General features: G+C 38.0%; 1 protein-coding gene across 4 annotated transcripts in view; it reads left to right on the top strand.

Moving 5' to 3' along the window:
- LOC150090305 (protocadherin-like wing polarity protein stan) overlaps window positions 1-18,764 on the top strand; it is a 426,116-nt gene that overhangs the window by 142,768 nt on the left and 264,584 nt on the right. For all 4 annotated transcript variants that reach the window (XM_090389794.1, XM_090389793.1, XM_090389795.1 and 1 more), the window contains exon 5: window positions 4,417-4,542. In XM_090389794.1, coding sequence (XP_090245920.1) covers window positions 4,417-4,542 — 126 coding nt within the window. The remainder of the gene's footprint in view (window positions 1-4,416; window positions 4,543-18,764) is intronic.

Here is an 18,764-nt window from a genome sequence, read left to right as displayed (position 1 = left end):
GATCCGTAGTTGAGACGCCGCAGATTGGAGTTGCTGTTTCGACACAAACCACAGATGCTCGATGGGATTGATGTCTGGGGAATTTGGAGGCCAGGGCAATATCCGGAAGTCTTCCTCATGTTCCGCGAACCAGTCTCGAACAATCCAGGCGGTGTGGCATGGCGCCTTATCCTGCTGAAAGAATGCACCGCCAGAGGAGAAGACCGTTGCCATGAAAGGGTCTGCCTGGTCAACAATGATGTTTAAGTTTGTTTGTTTGTGTTTGGGTTGCCTGAGTAGAGCCCGGAGTTTCCTCCATTAGCTGCTTCATGTCTTCTTGTTTATAGGACTTCTTTCTAACTGGCAACTTAGCGAGTGGGGGGGAAGGGGAAGAGACAGGTTTCCGCTCCCACTCCCCACCCCTGCCACGAGGAGGCGTGCCGGGTTCTACTATCATCTGGCTGAATGTCCCTGAGAGATTCAGGGACACTCAGTCGGAAGAGTGATAGAAAGGGGGAAAATCGAAGAGTAGGACCGCCCTAAGAAGTGATGAGAGTTTTTGTAAGGATAAAATATCTCTCACTCAGGGTGGTGAGAGAGAGAGAGAGGCCTTAAAGGCCTTAGTCGCGAAGGTGTTGAATGTCTTGAAATTGTCCCCGCTTTTTGTGAGCTTTGCCTTGTTAATTGGTGGTGTGGAGTCTACTAAGGAGGAGAGCTCCTGCCTTAGATCCTGGTAACAACGACAATCGTTGAGTATATGGTCAGCAGTTTCAGGCTTGCCGCAGTGACATTGTGGCGGTGTCTGTATTAGGTCCAGTTGATATAGTTTGGCATTTATACTGCCATGGCCCGTCATTAGGAAGGAGGCATATAGGCCTGGCACTAGCCATAATTTTTCCTTCTTGATTAGCTCTTGCACGTTCGGGATGTATTGTCTTGTTGTTGCTCCCTTTTCCGTGGTTGTCCAGGTGTTTTGCCATTTCTCTCTCATCACATTCCTTATTCTTGCTATTTCCGTTTTCTTTTCAGCATGCAGGTCAACAGTGATGTCATCAATAGTCGTGGGTATTCCTTTATTTATTCTGTTCTTCAGGTATCTAAATTGTACCTCTAGATTTGCTGGCATTTTCCCTATTAGAGCTTGTAACGCCATTGTTGAAGTTGTTCGGCATGCCCTTGACATGGTTAAGAGCGCCAGTCTTTGTGCCTGTTCAAGATGTTTGGTTATTATCACCTTGTTTGCTCTAGATCCCCACCCACTCGCTCCGTAAGTAAGAATAGAAAGGAAAACACAGTTATAATATAACCTTAGCGTGTAGGCTTTTAGGCCCCGATCTCTTCTGGTTATTTTCTTGAGGGCCATCATGAAGGTCTTGGTCTTCTCTTTTAAGTATTTCGCGTGTGGGAGGAAGCTGAGTGTTTCATCAACCATGACGCCTAGGTATATAGTTGTTTGTGTATATTTGATTCTTTGATCTTTGTACTTGACGAGTGGTGGGCGCTCTCTATCGAGTTTCCCCTTGATCAGCATTTGCGTCGTTTTTTTTTTGTGGATACGTTCAATTTCTGTTTGTCTGCCCATGTGGCAAGCTCTTCTGGGATTTTGTTTGCATTATTTTCTATCTTCCTACTGGAGTTGCCGGTCGTGGCAACAGTGAGGTCGTCTGCAAAAGCTATTAATGTTGTTGATTGCAAGGTCTTATATAACCAGGCGTCGAAAACAAGTTTCCAACAGAGTGGGCCCAAGACAGCCTTGTGGGCATCCCCTTGTGATTTTTCTTCTGATTTCCTGAACACCGCTCCGAACCATCACAACCTCGCGAGTGCACTCTGTCACCAGAATGTGTCAAAGGCCCCGCAAAGTCCACGAAGATGGCTAGGAGGTACTTGCTGTTACAGTTATCTATTGTGGCAATCAAATCTGAGATGGAGTCTTCTGTGCTGCGCCCGAGGGTGAATCCATGCTGCTTTGATGAGTATAGGCTTTTTTTTTTATTTATAAGTGTGATTCAATCTGGCTGCAATGACCTTTTCCAGAACTTTGCCCATGACCGGAAGGAAGGCGATCGGACGGTATGCAGTAGGGTATTGCTCAGGTTTGCCAGGATTTTTCAGGATGATTTTGAGGTTTGTCAGCTTCCAGGTCCTGGGGAAGGTGCCAAAAAGGATGATGTTTAGGTTGGTGGTAGACGTCAGATGGATGACTGGACCCAGGGTATCCCAGCAGAACATCGTCCAAAGCATGACACCACTGCCACTGGCTTAAATTCGTCTCACGGTGCATCCAGTCGCAATCACTTCCCCAGGTAAACGACGCACACGTACTCGGCCGTCCACATGGTACAACAGGAAACGTGATTCATTGGACCAGTTGACCTTCTTCCAATCACTCAAAGTCCAGTTTCGATGCTCGCGTGCCCATTGTAGGCGCTGTTGCCGGTGAACCGTGATTAGCATGGACACTCGGCGCGGCCTGACGCTACGCAGCCCCATTTTCAGCAGGATTCGGTGTATTGTGTGTTGTGACACATTACTCCCGTCACCAGCATTCCAATTACCGGCGAGTTGCGCCACAGGTTGCCCTTCCGTTACCACGTACCATCCGGGAGAGCCTTCGCCCACCTCGAGCATCGATGAGCCGTGGTCGTCCAACACCTCGCTGGCGGTTCGTGGGTTTCCCTCCTCGGACCACTTTCGGTAGGTATTAACCACGGCTGACCGTGAACAACCCACCAGCCGTGCCGTTTCAGATATGCTCTGACCCAGTTGTCTGGCCATTACAATTTGGCTTTTGTCAAACTCGCTTAAGTCCGCTGCCTTTCCCATCTGAAGAACAAGAGTAACACTGATTAACGGAGCTCAGTATCAGGTGGTTTTTATACCGTGTCCCGACCGGCGCACGCGCCGTAGTTCACCTGCAGTTGCTTTGATTTGCATAACCACTCGCTGTTCATGATGTTTTGGCTCATCGGCATAAAATCTACTATTGTATGTAGGCAGAATTGTAGCCGCACCCAGACATTCTGACCAAACTCGCGGCATTCTTAGCATGGTCCTATATTTATGTAAGTAATCGTCAGGTGGTGTTCGTTTAATATCGTTATTCCCCCACATGAATAATAATGTTCTCTTTATAGCCCCCTTAAAATCTAACAATTTGTTGGCAACATCATAAATTGTTGCACCCGGCAAACATACCTTGGTTCTGGTCCACCTATCTTTATTAAAAAAATGTTACTCGTTTTCCTGACAATAGAATCTCCCAATAAAACTAAATCTGCTTCAACCAAAGCAGTATTCACTTTATTCTGGTTTGGTACCTGAATCGATGCAGGTCCCGAGATATTCGAGTCTCTAAGCTCCCAGTTAGGTTTGTTTCTAGGGAAAGCACCTGTTTCTTTAGTGACTGCAATTCTTCTCGTAATGCAGTGAAAAATGCCCATAAAAATTCCTTCCCTCATGGACGTACTTGAACTCAGGTCTTTTCCATGCGGTGTGTGGAGGACGGCGATTCTACCACCTGGGCTTCTACCACTAGGGCTTCTCGTAATGCACCAAGATTTAATTTGAGATCGGTACACTCCTTACATTGGGTGCAAAGAAGATTTGTCCTTGACATTCGTTTGTCAACTAGACCGGCAAATCGACCACAGAACACAAGCAGTTTGGTGACATTTTATATACGGCGCAATATGGCCTAAGTTGCTGGTGCTCCAAAACCCTACACTAACAACATCTACTAGACCAACCTTAGAATACTTGCCACAGGTATGCAAGCGATGAGCTCATGTCTCAGGCTGGCATTTCCGTCTGAGTCATGATGTCCTTGGATGATGTATTGAAAGTGAATCATGCCATTATTTAGGTTAAATTTGAGTTGTGTTTGTCTGTCGATTTTTCGGTCATTATGACATCCAGTAGTTGAATTAAAACAACTACTGGATGGTTGATATTGTTACTGCAGACGGTGACAAAAGACCTGTTACTATGTACAATGGACCCGCTTATAATGAAATTAAATCGATTTTTCGGGGCGAATACTCTTCTCAGAGCTTTGATTTCAGTCCAAACTGTGGTATGAATTGTAAAATGTGTCAGGATGCGTCCACGGATACCAACATCACTTGCCTCATTCAAAATTATTGTGTAGGAAGAACGAAAAAATATTTCCAGCGCTGTGACCTGCAATAATTTTTACCTATTTTATTATTACGTGTCAAAGAAGGCCACATATGCTATTAAAATATGTTAAATCTATATTTTTCCCAAATCCCAATGGTGTCCGAATACTTTTGGCCATGTAGTGTTTATTTACAATCTTGCGTTTGAGTTGTACATACCAAAAGAGGTGTTGTGTTTATTGGTATGGGTGATTATATTATTGATCAATAGATTCAATTTACATCGAATATTTATATTTTTTTACATTGATTTTAGGCATGAACCACAAGTATGAGTGTGACACGGAGGTCAATCTTTGCTATTCCAGTCCTTGCGGACCCAATGGCACATGCTTAAGAAACGAAGGTGGATATACCTGCCTATGCCGAGAGGGTTTTACAGGTAAGATCACAAATCCTTAAAGATCTTCACTAAGAAAGTACAAAGTTAGCAGTAATAAAATTACTTATTTTAACTACCAGCGCAGCAAGAAAAATTTCTAGTTTTGCTTGCCTTTCCATTTTTCCCTTTTTTACATCTTTCTGTCTATCCTTTATCGGTGTACGATTAACATATATTTCTTTCCGTACATTTCATACGCGAAATGCACTCCCAAGTGCGCGCGCCCAGAGGCTTACCTTATGTCAGCAATGTTGGCTGGCTTCAGACTCCTTTCGGCAGTAAACTTGGTGTTTTGCTGACGTAAGCAACCACATTAAGAATCTCCCAACGATGAGGTTTTCGCTAAGTGCGTGCTTGGCCGTTACAAAAATGCGCCTGATATGCGTTGGCGACACAGACACGTCTTGGGATGAAGTCAAAGATAATTGAGCCGCTGACAAAGCAAAGGACCCACACGACAAAGATATCTGGCTACACATAAAGAGCTGATTACGTTGAGGGCAGATTAGGAGACGTGTTCTATCTCGTCCATCTTCTTTGTTGGATAGAAATCTAATAAAAGTCTTACCGGAAAAAAATCTCATACCCAAAAGAATCTTCTGGAAGCTTTCTCTTTCCCAAGTTCGGGTTTGGACTTGGGAAAGAGAAAGCGATTTAGCATAAATATGAACAGGAGAGAGAAGAGAGGAATTTCAGATTACTAACAGTAGATGGACCAAATTCATTTTTAAACTCTGGTTGTTAAATATATAACGATTCTCAACAAATTTTCAGGATAATTTGACAAACTAATGGCAGGTTTTAAAAAAAATTGTTTTATTTGGCTTTTTTACTACGATTTGGATCTGGATTGCTAAATATGGTGCTGTTTTTTGTATTCTTCTATCTTGTTGAGATCTTCTTAACGTGTGGTTGTCCTGGAGTAAAAACAGAAAAACTGCTTGGCTGTTCACATAGACAAAATATATTATTCACAATTCGGCATACATCAGCTAACAGATTATCTGTAAATTGATGAGTAGCCAGTAAGCTTCGAAACAGCTGTCATGGCTGTGTCTCTGATTTTTAAATATATAGCGGATTTTTAAATTGTACAGCATCATCTATATAGCGGATTTTTAAATGTATAATTTTTAAATTGTACAGCATCATCTATATAGCGGATTTTTAAATGTATGGATTTTTAAATTGTACAGCATCATCTGTTCTGGTAATGTTGTACAATTTAAAAAGATATTGATAACTTAGAACTGTGGATAACGATACTGGAATCGAATGTAGATTAGGCGCACGAATTTTAATTTAATTTCAAATACTGCATTGAGGTATTGCAATATACCTCAATGCAGTATTTAAAAAATAAATACAATACTGTATTTGTTTTTAATAAAGCAGGAAATAAAATAAATATATTTCCTTAATTCTCAAACAGTAATAGAACGATAGGCATAACCCATTTAATTACCATGTACTGAGATAATTTGTGTATTCTCCAGTAGATGGAGCTTTTTCGTTTGATCATAGTGATCGATGTTGTGAAAATAAATTTTGTCCATTTTTTTTTAAAGAAATGATTTGCATAACCAAAACTGCAACACACAGTTCGATTTATATAAATGTGATACTGCCCAACTGAACTTGGCTGCATCCCATACATCACGTGACTTGGTGTCAATGGTAAATAGGCATCAATTTTGTTTATCCGCGCCATAAAAAATAGTCCATTCGTGAAATAACTCATAAGTGAAATAATTACTTGTAAAGAAATATTATATTATTCACTATTTAAATTTTTAATCCCTATTCTAAAAAAAAAAATAAAAAGTGTCCTAATAAATTTATTTTTGTAACTATAATAGAAAGAAATAAGTTAAATTTCCATTAAAGAAGAATCCACTTTAAAATTCTAACTTTTTTAATGAAAACTTTTAATAAATAAATTTAAAATATTAAGGCAATTAAAATATATATATTAAATTATATAATTATAGAGATCATCTTTTTATTTTTAATGATTATAAAATAGCATAATTGAATAAACCAAATATATGTTTACTTTTAATAATTACAAAATAGGTCTTTTGAAGTCAATACTTCTCGAAAAATTAAATATTTGGCATTGGTCCAAGTGTGTTTCTTTCTGGTTGGGACAACATGTTATTTTTGTATGATGTTACAAAATAAAATAACACAATTTGTAGAAAAAAAATCAATTTTTAATATTTATCGAAATGTTCATCTTTTTCATTGCTTCATTTACTTCAAAAGTTGGTCTTGATGAAGTGAAAGAAGCAATGAAAGAGATGAAGAATGTAAAATCACCTGGAGTAGATGAGTGCCAGTGGATGTTATTAGGGCTGCAGGAAATATTGGGCTAAAAGGGCTTTATGATATTATCAGCCAAGGCAAATTGCTGCTATGGATAAAGGGGTGGTTGAGGGGGAGAAGACAGAGAGTGGTAATCAATGGACACTGCTTATCGTGGACTAATGTTATTAGTGGACTCCCTCAGGGCTCGGTGTTGGGTCCATTATTGTTTTCTGTATTTATAAATGATATTGATGATGGTATATCAAGCTTAATGTCCAAGTTTGCAGACGATACAAAGGTTGGCAGGGTTGTCAAGGACACTACTGACACTATGCTGCTGCAACAGGATCTGGAAAGGTTGAGCAGATGGGCTTGAGAGGTGGCAAATGAAGTTTAACATTGACAAATGTAAAGTACTACACATGGGAAACAGCAACCCCAGAGCAACGTATCAACTCTGTGGTACTACACTGACAGTGGTAGAGAATGAAAGGGACTTGGGGGTGGTTGTGCAGGCAGATATGAAGTTCTCTGAGCAGTGCAGACGGGCTGCAAGAGTAGCTCATGGAGTATTGTCAATGATATACAGGAATTTTTCCAGCAGGGATAAGGAGGTGATTATTCCCTTGTATAAGGCAATGGTCAGGCCACACCTAGAGTACTGTATACAGATCTGGAGGCCTCATTTCAAGAAGGATGTAGAGCTGCTGGAACGAGTACAGAGAAGGGCAACAAGATTAGTGAATGGAACAAAAGGGTGCTCTTACGAAGAAAGGCTTAAGTTTTGCAAATTACAGTGTCTGGAGACTAGGCACCAGCGAGGTGATCTGATAGAGGTGTATAAAGCCTTGAATGGTTTGAGCATGCTCAATGCTGATGGGATTCTTCCTCTAGCTCAGAATAATCACCTGAGAGGGCATAAATTCAAATTGAGGAAAGACAGATGTAGGATAGACGTGCGGAAATTTGCCTTTAGCCAGCGGGTGGTTGGTTGGTGGAACAGACTTCCATCCCTTGTAGTGGAGGTTGATAGCCTAAATAAGTTTAAGGCTCAGCTGGACAGGTATTTTGAACGAACAGAGGGGTGAAGTGGAAGTGGGGTTTTTTTTTTTTTTTTTTTTTTGGCTGATGCTGCATAAGCTTGCTTTCTTGCATCAAATGCCTCTACTAATGCTAATGCTAATGCTAAAGTTTAGAAAGAAAAGAATACCAAATGATTGGGCAAGGGGAATCATTATACCAATTTTTAAGAAAGGGTTCAGAAAAGAATGCAACAATTATAGGGGAATCACCCTATTATGCCACTGTGCTAAAATCTTCGAGCGAATTCTTGAGACAAAATTGAGGAATAAAATAGAAGAGAGAATGAGGGCAGAACAGTATGGATTTAGAAGAGGAAGGTCAACAAGAGAATCGCTAGAAAGACACTGGAAGTTTGTCTAGAGCTTTTTCTGGTATTCTTAGAAAAATTGGGAAAGTTGTTTGAGGACAAAATTATAGGATTCAGATTGGTTTGTGTCCAATGGAATTCGACAGAGTAGTGTATTGTCACCACTACTTTTTATTATTGCCATGGACAATATCCTCGGAGCGGTGGATGATAAAAAAAAAGGTGGAACAGCGGTGTTTTGATGACGTTGTCCTTTGGGCAAACAAAGAGGAAGAACTTCAAGAGAAACTAACACAATGGGAAAGAGTTTAATGAGCATGGTTTAAGGTAAGTGGCCAGAAAAGCAAAGAGATGGTGATGGGTAGAGGGGGAAAGTTGAGTGTAGAAGGTTTGAAATTGGGGAAGGGAATGTTGGAAGTGGTGGATAATTTTAAGTACCTAGTCAAAGTATCTTCTGCAATCTTAATAGCCTGTTGTGGGTTAGGGAAGTTCCAATGAAGTGTAAAAAGCTGATAAATAAGGCATATTTGGTCCCTATTTTGCTAAGACATGGAGGATGAATAAAAAGGATTCTAGCAGAGTCCAAGCAATGGAAGCGAAGGTGCTAAGGACTATGAAGGACTATGGACACATGAATAGAATGCACTTGGAAGACGGAAAAAGATGGAGGGCTTTGACTCACCTGATCCAATTGTAATGAACATTACAATAAAATGGTATTTAATAAATAAGAAACTGATTTGATGAGTGAATTAATACAAAAAACTGATGTGGAAACTACCATTTATGACAAATATTATTTAATATTAATATTGGTCTCTCTCTCTATCCTTTTCACACTTTTATTTAACTCCATGGCACCTTTTTTTTTTTTTTTTTATTAGTTCTTCCAGAAAGCAGAAGAAATATTTGTAATTGCGAACGCACCATCATTCGAATTATCAGCGGAGTGTCGGCGGCACGAAGACGCCCGCGTTCTTCGGATGGAAATGAAAAGCGTCATTGGCGAAGAACGGCTCGCTTGCTGACTATTAATTCTGCACGAACATAGCTTAGATGTTTTAACTTTCTCAATAATCTGAAATGAGGAAAAAACGCCCTTAGAACACGTACTGCAGTTTTAAAATCGTCGCGCACCAGCATATTTCAAGAAAGATGATTCCATATTTTATTTCATTTTATTATTCATTATATTATTCCTTCAAAATGGCTGCCTAACTGTGACTGTTATTTTAGCTCATCCCTACGTAGTTTGTCATACAGCGCTTGCGTGAGCTGATGACCAGTTTAACGTTACTTTAGAGATTCTGAGAGGAAAGAATGATACAAAATGGCCAGTTTGGGTACAGCTGGAAAAACATATATTTATTTAAACGGTGATTTGGTGATTCTTTCATAAACAGCGAATTTACGTGTACAAATATATCTTTAATCGTAAATATTTAACATTAGTATTAATAAAATAAAATTTAATATTTAGTAAAATATTAAGTAAAATTAGTTTAATAGAATTAGAATTAATGAGCGAGTTTTTAATGAAAAACAAGATCAATGTTCGTTGTCTAACGGTCCCAGGGGTTCCTCCCATCTCCGCGTTGTGTACTCTGTGAAGGTCAGAGGTTTCACAAAGTGTAAATTGTTGTGTAGTGTGATATTATGTTGTTCCTCTGACCATTTGGCCGTTGGACCTCTGGTGGGATGCCCATCCTTAGCCACGTGGAGGCAGGTCAGGCATTAGAGGATCGCGGTGGTACTCTGGCAGGTCCTGACGCATAGTTTCCAAAGATTTCAACGGAAAGGACATATATGTAAAAAAAAAAAAAAAAAAAAAAAAAAATCGGGTGTACAGATAGAGTAAGGGGTCAGATACTGGAGTGGAAGAAGACAGAAATATGGGGATGAAAGTGGTTTCCCCAAGTACAATGAAGACTAAACTCCATCAGGTTAAGTGAGAGGGGTGGGAGAAGGGTTGAAAAGTAGCTGCGCGAGAGTGCATAACCAAGATCGCCTCGGTAGCGTATCCAGGTATCATCGTAGGGGGGGGACGGTAAGTGCCGATTCGGTTGCAGTTGCTTGGAGACAACTCTAGCTCCGAGTTTACACTAATAAAGTCATTTACATGTCGGGCACAGTGCATTGATCTCATATTGTGGAGGCACTTCGCCACGAGTTCCATGACTTTCTTCCATGACGCTACTCTAAATAAAAGGCACTGCTCCAGTGGAGAAATGTATTGTTTTTAATTTAAAGTGTATGCCAGACCTGAGTTTCAAAGTTAATGTTGTTCCTCTTTTTGGTGGTCGAATTCGCAACCCAAAGTCTCAATTTTGGCTGTGGGTTGTAAATTCGACAACCCGGATTGACAAGCCTACCCAGACCAGAGTTTCGACTCTTGTGAAGTTAATGTGGTCGAAGTTACAACCTGAAATTAGTTCCAGGTTTCCACGTCTACCCAAATTGGAATTTAATTTTTGGCATAAAAAGAACTGAAAATCTCGAAAAGTTCCCTGACGCTAGATGTATGGAAAAACAAAATTGGTAGAAAAGAAAGAGAGTTATGAGAGGAACCATTCGAATGAAGCAAAAGAGGCTATTACAAATTAACAAACTCTAAACCTGAGATCATCTTAGGAATGACATCTCAAACTACCAAAACATTGGTTTTGACCCTAATTGGAGTCTCATTGGAAACATCTGAGCAACCCAGCAAAGAGATATACTCACAGTATGTGAGATTCGAAATGGTGAAGTAAACAAAGTTAAGTCTAGAGCAAAAGCTTCAAGCTATAAAAGTAATATAAAGTCATTATACATGTCGAGCACAGTCTCTTTCTGTTCATGGTCTATGAGTAGACTGTGTTGCTTATTGGTGTCTCGTTACTCCAATCAGGATCGAAATCCAGGTGGAAGTAATGGTGGATGTGGTACATAAAATAAAAGGATTTACAAATGCACTGGCCAAAAAATTAGAAACCTTTATTCAATATCTAGTAGAGCCACTTTTTGCCTGAATTACAGCCCGTACGTGTCGTGGCATGGATTCCACTACGTGTCTGAGGAAGTCACCTCCAGATTTGACCATTCTTCCATTAGGATATTTGTCAGTTTCTGTATTGTAGTCGGTAGAGAACTGCGAAGCTGAAGTGCCCTTTCCTATATATCCCAGACAATCTCAGTTGGATTCAGAGCTAGAGAATTAGGTGGCCAGGTTGATGGTGGAAATCTTGGGAATGTTTCTCCAACCATTCACATACAATTTTGCACGGTGGACAGTTGCATCGTCTTGAACAATCCGGCTAAAAATGAAGCTTTTTCACGTGAGTGTACAAAACAGTGATTTATAAAGATTTTTACCATGCTTTGTGGCATCATGTGGATTCAAAACTGACATGCATAACTGTACTCTCAAGCAAGCCATTCTGCTAGTCCTGCGTAGTTTCTTTCTTTCTTTTTTTTAGAAAGTTTTTGAGGGTCCGCTCATCGAACTTTCTTCCAGGAACCTTTTTTCCAATGGACTTAACTTTCAGTGATTTTTCATATCGAAGACCGTAATAACAAAGAAGAATGGCTTTAATGGTTTTGATATCTGAGATCCTTAAAAAATATTCGAAGTCGCGGATCGTTAGAATATAATATTATAAGAAATATATTTTCACCGGATCTGTCTTTAATGCCACTATTATTTATTGCAAATCAATATTTGAACAGTTCATGGCTTTTCTTTCCAAGCTTCTCCTACATATGATTTATATATAATAGTCGCATATAAATCGTGAACGAAAGGCATTAAAAAAGTTTGTCTGCCCTTTCGCCTTCAAATCTGTCGAAACGCATTGGCCATAGCCATAAAGATCCTCTAGTCTAGTTCCAGCCTGGCATGGAATGTTTCTGCTTATCGTCTTCAAAATGCAATATCTCTGAAATGGCTGGCGTAATGTGTGCAACTTATAGGAAGCGATCGAAATACAGTTTTAACATTTCATAACTGAGAAGATTAAACATTAATATTTACATAATCTGAAAAAGTAGGGTAATTAAGTAATGGCAGCAAGAGGAATGTGCCCTACTTAAATGATAAAACTGTGAAAAACATTTATTAGGAGGGTGATACGTGTATGTGAAGAAAAGTCCTCGATGTTTCGTATTTTCCTTATATTCCAGTAGAGGATTTTAATTAAAACTCGTAGTTCACGTTTCTTCTCAGTATTTCAATAAGAAAGATTTTATGAAACGGGTCTGGTTATAATGTAAACAGTAAAGTCATTGCAGAGAAATATTTTTCAATTAAAGACGAAAAATAATAACAGACAAAGGATTATTAGAAGAAGACGTCACTCAGGGGCTATGGGATGCATCCGCTTATGGAGAAGTCATAATGTTTTGTTCATGAGTGTATATAAAGTAAATCATTTCATTTATATATATATATAATTCATCTGATAACAGTTGGAGATGCATGTTTGCAAAAAAAGACACTACGCATTATTTTTATAAATAAATAAATTTTTAGACTAAAACTTACCATCAGCGCTAACTCATCAGGTTTTAATAGCTGCAACAGGTCAAGGAGACTCCAGTCTACTAGATATAACGTATAACGTCTGTTGATAGTCCTTTTTTGCAACACTTGAGCATCTAATAACTTTATGGCCATCTTAATCTCTTTGTAATTACATTTGTACATTCAGTCCAGTTCCATCTCAACTACTTCTCTTCTCACCAATAGTTCCCATGACCCTCGTCAAATGTCGAATAAATCTAAGTCTTCATCCATCAAAGACAACCGTTATTTCATCGGTACCGGATCTAATACCAGGTTCACATCTGCCTCACCAAAATTCCAGGCTAGTTTCAGGAACCTTTCAGATATTGATTCAATGTGAAAGTTATAGGGGCTTTGATTCGTCCACTCTCGGGTTGCTCCACAATGTAGCAACCAAGGAACGCTTGGTTCATCCAACCAGCAAGATGTTAATTTATTATGCAAAGCATCCATATGAATTGATATCTTCATTAGTACCGCTATCTTCACCTAATCATGTGACTGGAGTTTATTGCCTAATGGAGTTTTCAGAAGACCTTTTTCGAGACAGTATCCAACTATTCGAACGAAAATAGATACTCAATAAATAATTGAGTTAGAATTTGGTATCGGCATATAAGTTACATTCTGGCTGACGTTTTAAGCCAATTTAAAAAAATTTAGGTTTAGTTTAAATAAAGAAAAAATATAAAATACGTGTGAAACTTTTCAAATAGCCGAACCTTACTCTAGAAGCAACAACTTTTGAAGAAAAAAAAATCATAAATAAAAATAAATTGCTGTTTTAAATTAATCTAATCTACTTTCCAATTTTAACGATATTACTTTTAATGTTAATCTTAATTTCAACTAGGTTTCCTTTAATTTAAAGCTTCCTCCTATTGGGAATCGAACGAATGTATAATTATGAATATTTTATTTGACCGCATTTCATATTTTTGCTCCTTTTTGTTCGTTCCCCTCCGTATCGATTTTGTTAGAGTGCGAGTGATATCAGAGACCGCGTTTTTTTCCTTTTTTTTTTTAATATTCATTCGAGGATAGCTAATGGTAACGTAAGAAATACATTATGGAGAGAGAGAGAGAAGCTTGGTATCTCTTACTAGCAAACGGGAAGGAGCTTCCGCGTTTTCTTAAGTCACTAAAGAAGAACATTAGATGCCGTGTATTTCGAGTGAAGATGAATAACATGCAAATCAACCAGGTTCCGTGACGTAAAGGTTTTCAAAGCTCCTCGAAGAAATTTAAAATACTGACGTGAATTCCATTTTTGCTAATGGCATTTAGAACTTTAAATGGGTTCTTGTTTCATGACCAAACCAGTGCTAATTCAAAGATGCATCGAGCCGAAATACAGCGAAAACAAAAGACAATGGATTTGGTGAAAGGTAGAACATCGAATCAGAGATTTTTTTGCAGCCACTTTTGCTGGTTAAAAGGATAATCAAATTTTCGTTTGATGGTTGTGAAAGGATCTAATGTGCATTTGTTTTTCTTGGTAACTCTTAAAAGACTTTTGCAAATTACAATGTGAAATTCATCTTGAAGAATTCGATTTCATTAACTCAGTAGTGAAAATCTGGATAGATAAAACTGATGGAGTTTTATAGTCAATACCACAGTCCTATTCGAAACTACCTTACACACTCACTCTTCATGATATTCACTATTCGAATAAACCAAACAGTTTGAACATCTCATCGTAGTAAACGTGATTCTAATTAATCCTTCAAAGCAGACATCTTCTAGTCGCACATCAAAACTTCCTCAGAAGTTTCACCATTTCAAGAGATGACGAAACTTGCAGCTGCAGTGGAACTCTCTGTCCATCAGCCAAGACTTTTTGTTCTATGCTAATGACTGGAGATTAAACATCACATCGGGAATCTAGATTCCATCCAGTTAATCTCTGAAGAAATACCGTGTCTCATACATGTTTTCCTTCAACGAATTCTGGAATAGACTTCAATAAAATATATTTTGAAAAGGGCTACGCATTGCAAATATTGGTTGAAGCCTCTCCATAACTCAATTCTAGTGCAGCGAAGCGCACTATAGCCTGGCCCAGTTACCCTGCAGCAGCAAAAACCTTTCCCCCCATGTCTTCAGCTGACCAGGCCTATTCAGTATAAACCATTCTCTTTCTTGGATATACCATGAGCTCTACGTGCAATAAAACATCTTTGCGAACTAAAAATGACAGACTTTTCCCCATTATTCTTTCTTTTATTTCTATTTTATTAATCCCAAAATTTTTGTAACTTTAAACCTGTTTTATCATTGTAATGATTGTTTATCTTTTCGAGTCTTATGACATCATATTTCTAACCCCTATAATTGATTTGAACTGATGTATACCCCGCTAGCATTTTGCCGTTCAGGGGTGAGATCTCGCGCACAGACAAATCAGTCTAAGAACACACTACGTACAGATTCTTCTTGGGCTTCTCCAGTTACCTTAGCGCTCACAAAATACAATAACCAAGCTATTCAACTGATTTATCAATCCACATAAACAATAAAATAATCTTATACATTATCAAACAGTTTTTAGGTTTATAAAAACAGCTATAAATGACTTTCTTTTCCATTATTTAGCTCAATATTTATTAATGATCAAACCTTAAGTTTTTATTATCTTTCTATATTATAATCCTTTCTATTTCACTTCTTCAAGCTGTGTATTCACAGCGACCGTATTTCATCAACCGCAAACAACCCACACAGCTTCTAGGAGAAGAAGATGGAAGGGTGGGATGGAAGATCGTTGAGATGATGTCTCTTGTCTATCTCCGAAGCAAGAATCATCGCAAACATTCGGGCATCGTTGTGTTTTTCTTGTTCCCGAGAGATGAGATGAGATACGAAATTTAAAATTCTAGTAGGATGACAAAATCTGCTCTACATTCTGCATGGTAGACCTTCATATAGCGTGACAGCGATGTAGCCCGCGAGCGCCACGAATATAAATTTGTATGGTAGATAAGTTGGGTGAAAGATAACGCGGGGGGAGGAAGTTTTCTTATATAATACGCGTTCTTTCACAGTGAATGTTGTTTGTGTCTTCCAGGGACAAAACATATCAAAACGACAACAAATAAGCCACACAGAAATTTTGGAATAAAAAAAAAAAAAAAAATGGAATTGAAGTTAGGAAAGATGAAATTGGCGTGTCAACCATCAGGGTTTGATCAAAGTGGAATCTGAAACTTTTCCTGAATAAGAATACGTCAGAAAATCCTCGTATGAAAACAAGATCGAGAAAAGAAATAAAAAATGGTATTTCAAAAAAGATCACATGTGTATTTGTGATAGAATCCTGCGTGAGTTTCCATTTACCTTGTCTACAGGGAGATTCTACAACGAGAAACGGAGTTGGTAACAGCTGCTTACATTATCCAGATGTCTGGTGTCAGTCATGCTTTTCACTGGAGTAAATGGGCTATCACTTTTAATGACGTTATAAACTAATGGCTTATAATTAAGGGATCTCTGGATATAATCCAGCATTGGATATTCGGAATGCTAGACAACAGCTCTGCATTTGGATAAACTTTTCCAGAATGTTTCCATTGTATAGGGTATTTCAATAAAAGAACATATCATATTAACCATTTATTTATTTGTTTGTAATGGAAATTTATGATGCTGGAATATCACAAACGAATGTTCAAAACTGCAAATTGCTGTGCATTTTTGAGAATGACACCACCCACAGACAAACACGTTTCTGTTTCTTGTGAGGATGCAACCTACTTCGGAGTGATGCCTTAACTCCATCTTAGCTTTCATTTAATTAAAATAGTATCTATAATCAAAGTTCACGTAATGGGTAACGAATCTAGAAATTAGAGACAACGCCTATGAAGAAAAATGGCATAGTCAGCTTTTCAAAATAGAGTAGCATCCAACTGTTATCTCTGGATGGTTAAATGCCTTGTCATCGATTAAATGAGAATTAGCAGAACATCCGATCGGTACAACAGTTTAAACCTATTTGCTTCTACACCCTTGGTGCAATTAGTGGGATGCAACACGTGAATCTTTAAAGATTCTAAGGGGGAAAAAAAAAAGAAGCAATATCCATATACACATTTTTTGTCATATTTCAGCTAGAATTCTATATTTAATTATAGTTTTATATTTGAGCTTTACTGTCTTTAAAATTAGGCACTTGTGATGAACGGGTTTTGTTTTTTTTATTTATTTATTTGAAAAAAATCATCGTCTTAACGTGGTAGTAAATGGGAAAGTTATTCGCCGCTCTCGGTTTAGCCTAAAAACATCATCGTTGTACTTCTGAAAGGAACGTAAACCAATTTTATTTATTAAATAATGCGAAAATAAATAATAAAAATAATTTTTACATCAGTTATTATTTGAGCGTTAGTGACTTTAAAATTAATTTTAGAGACAAAATAAAATTAGACATTTATGATGGAGTTTTTCTTTTTTTTTTATTTAAAAAAATCATCATCGTGCATAAGAAAAATTTATCTAAAATATATCTAAATATTTAATTTAATATGTTTTTTTTTTACTTTATTAATTAATTAGATTTTTTTAATATATTTATCACCCTAACGCGATACTTTTTCCAAAGTGAATTTTAGATTTTTGTTTTTTCGCAAGAAGAACCAGCATTTTCATTATGTAGCGAGCTACTAACGCAGTCTACTCGGTAATGGCAGAAGCTTCAGTATGCACCACTCAATTAGCGACACCTGGCGGATTGTCATCTTCCTTATCGGTCTAATTTCCGGAGTGAATTGGACCCAGGAAGCTTCTAATAGCCTGACACTTTAACCAACTAAATTCGCTATCCATCAACTTGTTTTTAAATAGAAGTCTGCAGTCGTTAAAAACTTTCCAGTCAGCGACTGACTCAATGGTAGTTCGATGATAGTGCTGAAGATGGCTGTCCACTTGCACTGATGATCGTGTTCGACACGTTTATAACATGTAATTAAAAGATTATCGATTGGATGCGGTTGTTACGTAAAATCCTTTCTCCTACACCCCCTCTTTTACCGTCTCGGTATTCCTTTATGAGGTTCCTCGCTATTAGTTCCTAGCACGAGCTTTCTCGTCTTTAGTAATCTCATAATTGTAATACCTAAATCAAGAAAACTATAAGTAGATTTATAATAAAGTATTTCGAATCCTGTCTAGATCAAAGGAACGTTTATGGACTTTTATTTTATTTATTTGGTCCAGTTAATCTGCTGGAGAAAACTGTGATTTTTCATCCAGTAAAACAAATTTCGCAATCATAGAACCCAAACTTCCTACTCATAAAATATCCGATAGGTGTCGCTTGTGTTTACCTCAAATCAGATCCGTTGTATAATTTTGGCGCTCACTCATGGATGCAGAAGGGGGAGGCTCCACTTTCGCATTAGCAGGATATTACAGCGTTTTCGCTAAACTAATAACCCCTTCCAAGTTGCAAATGTAAACAGATGCCCTTCCAGTTCATTCTTCTTCATGAAAATTAATTGCTTCAGCTACTGCATGGTCAAATTTAATAAACATTCTTAAAAGAAAGTTACCACCAGGAGAGCTTATTACAATTTCTATTAAATGGCGCCGTATAATAGTGAAAAATATCATCTGCGAGGACATGCCCATAAATTTTTATTTGTGTAACGGAAAAGCAATGGAAATTAATTGCTCCACTATTGCTTGGAGATGGATTAATAGAAATTTGGGGTTGCGAAAGCGAATACCGGTTTCCTTTAATCATAAACTTATTGAGAAAAAGTACCCGTATATTAGTAAGTTTAAGAGAGAAAGACTAAGGGATTATGATTCTGGAGACAAATTTCATAGCAGAGCGAACTTTGTTCGATGTTGTATAGCGTGCTAAAACATTTTCCTCCACACAACACATCGAATAATTTTAACTTTAATCAGATAGTAAAACGGTAGGACAAATAAAGATTTATTTATTACATAATATCATAATCCAATCATGAA

This window comes from Mastigoproctus giganteus, chromosome 2, assembly GCF_048544385.1.
Source record: "Mastigoproctus giganteus isolate SK-2022 chromosome 2, ASM4854438v1, whole genome shotgun sequence".
In the NCBI taxonomy this organism is placed as follows: domain Eukaryota; kingdom Metazoa; phylum Arthropoda; class Arachnida; order Uropygi; family Thelyphonidae; genus Mastigoproctus; species Mastigoproctus giganteus.
This window is presented reverse-complemented; position numbering and strand designations above follow the sequence as displayed.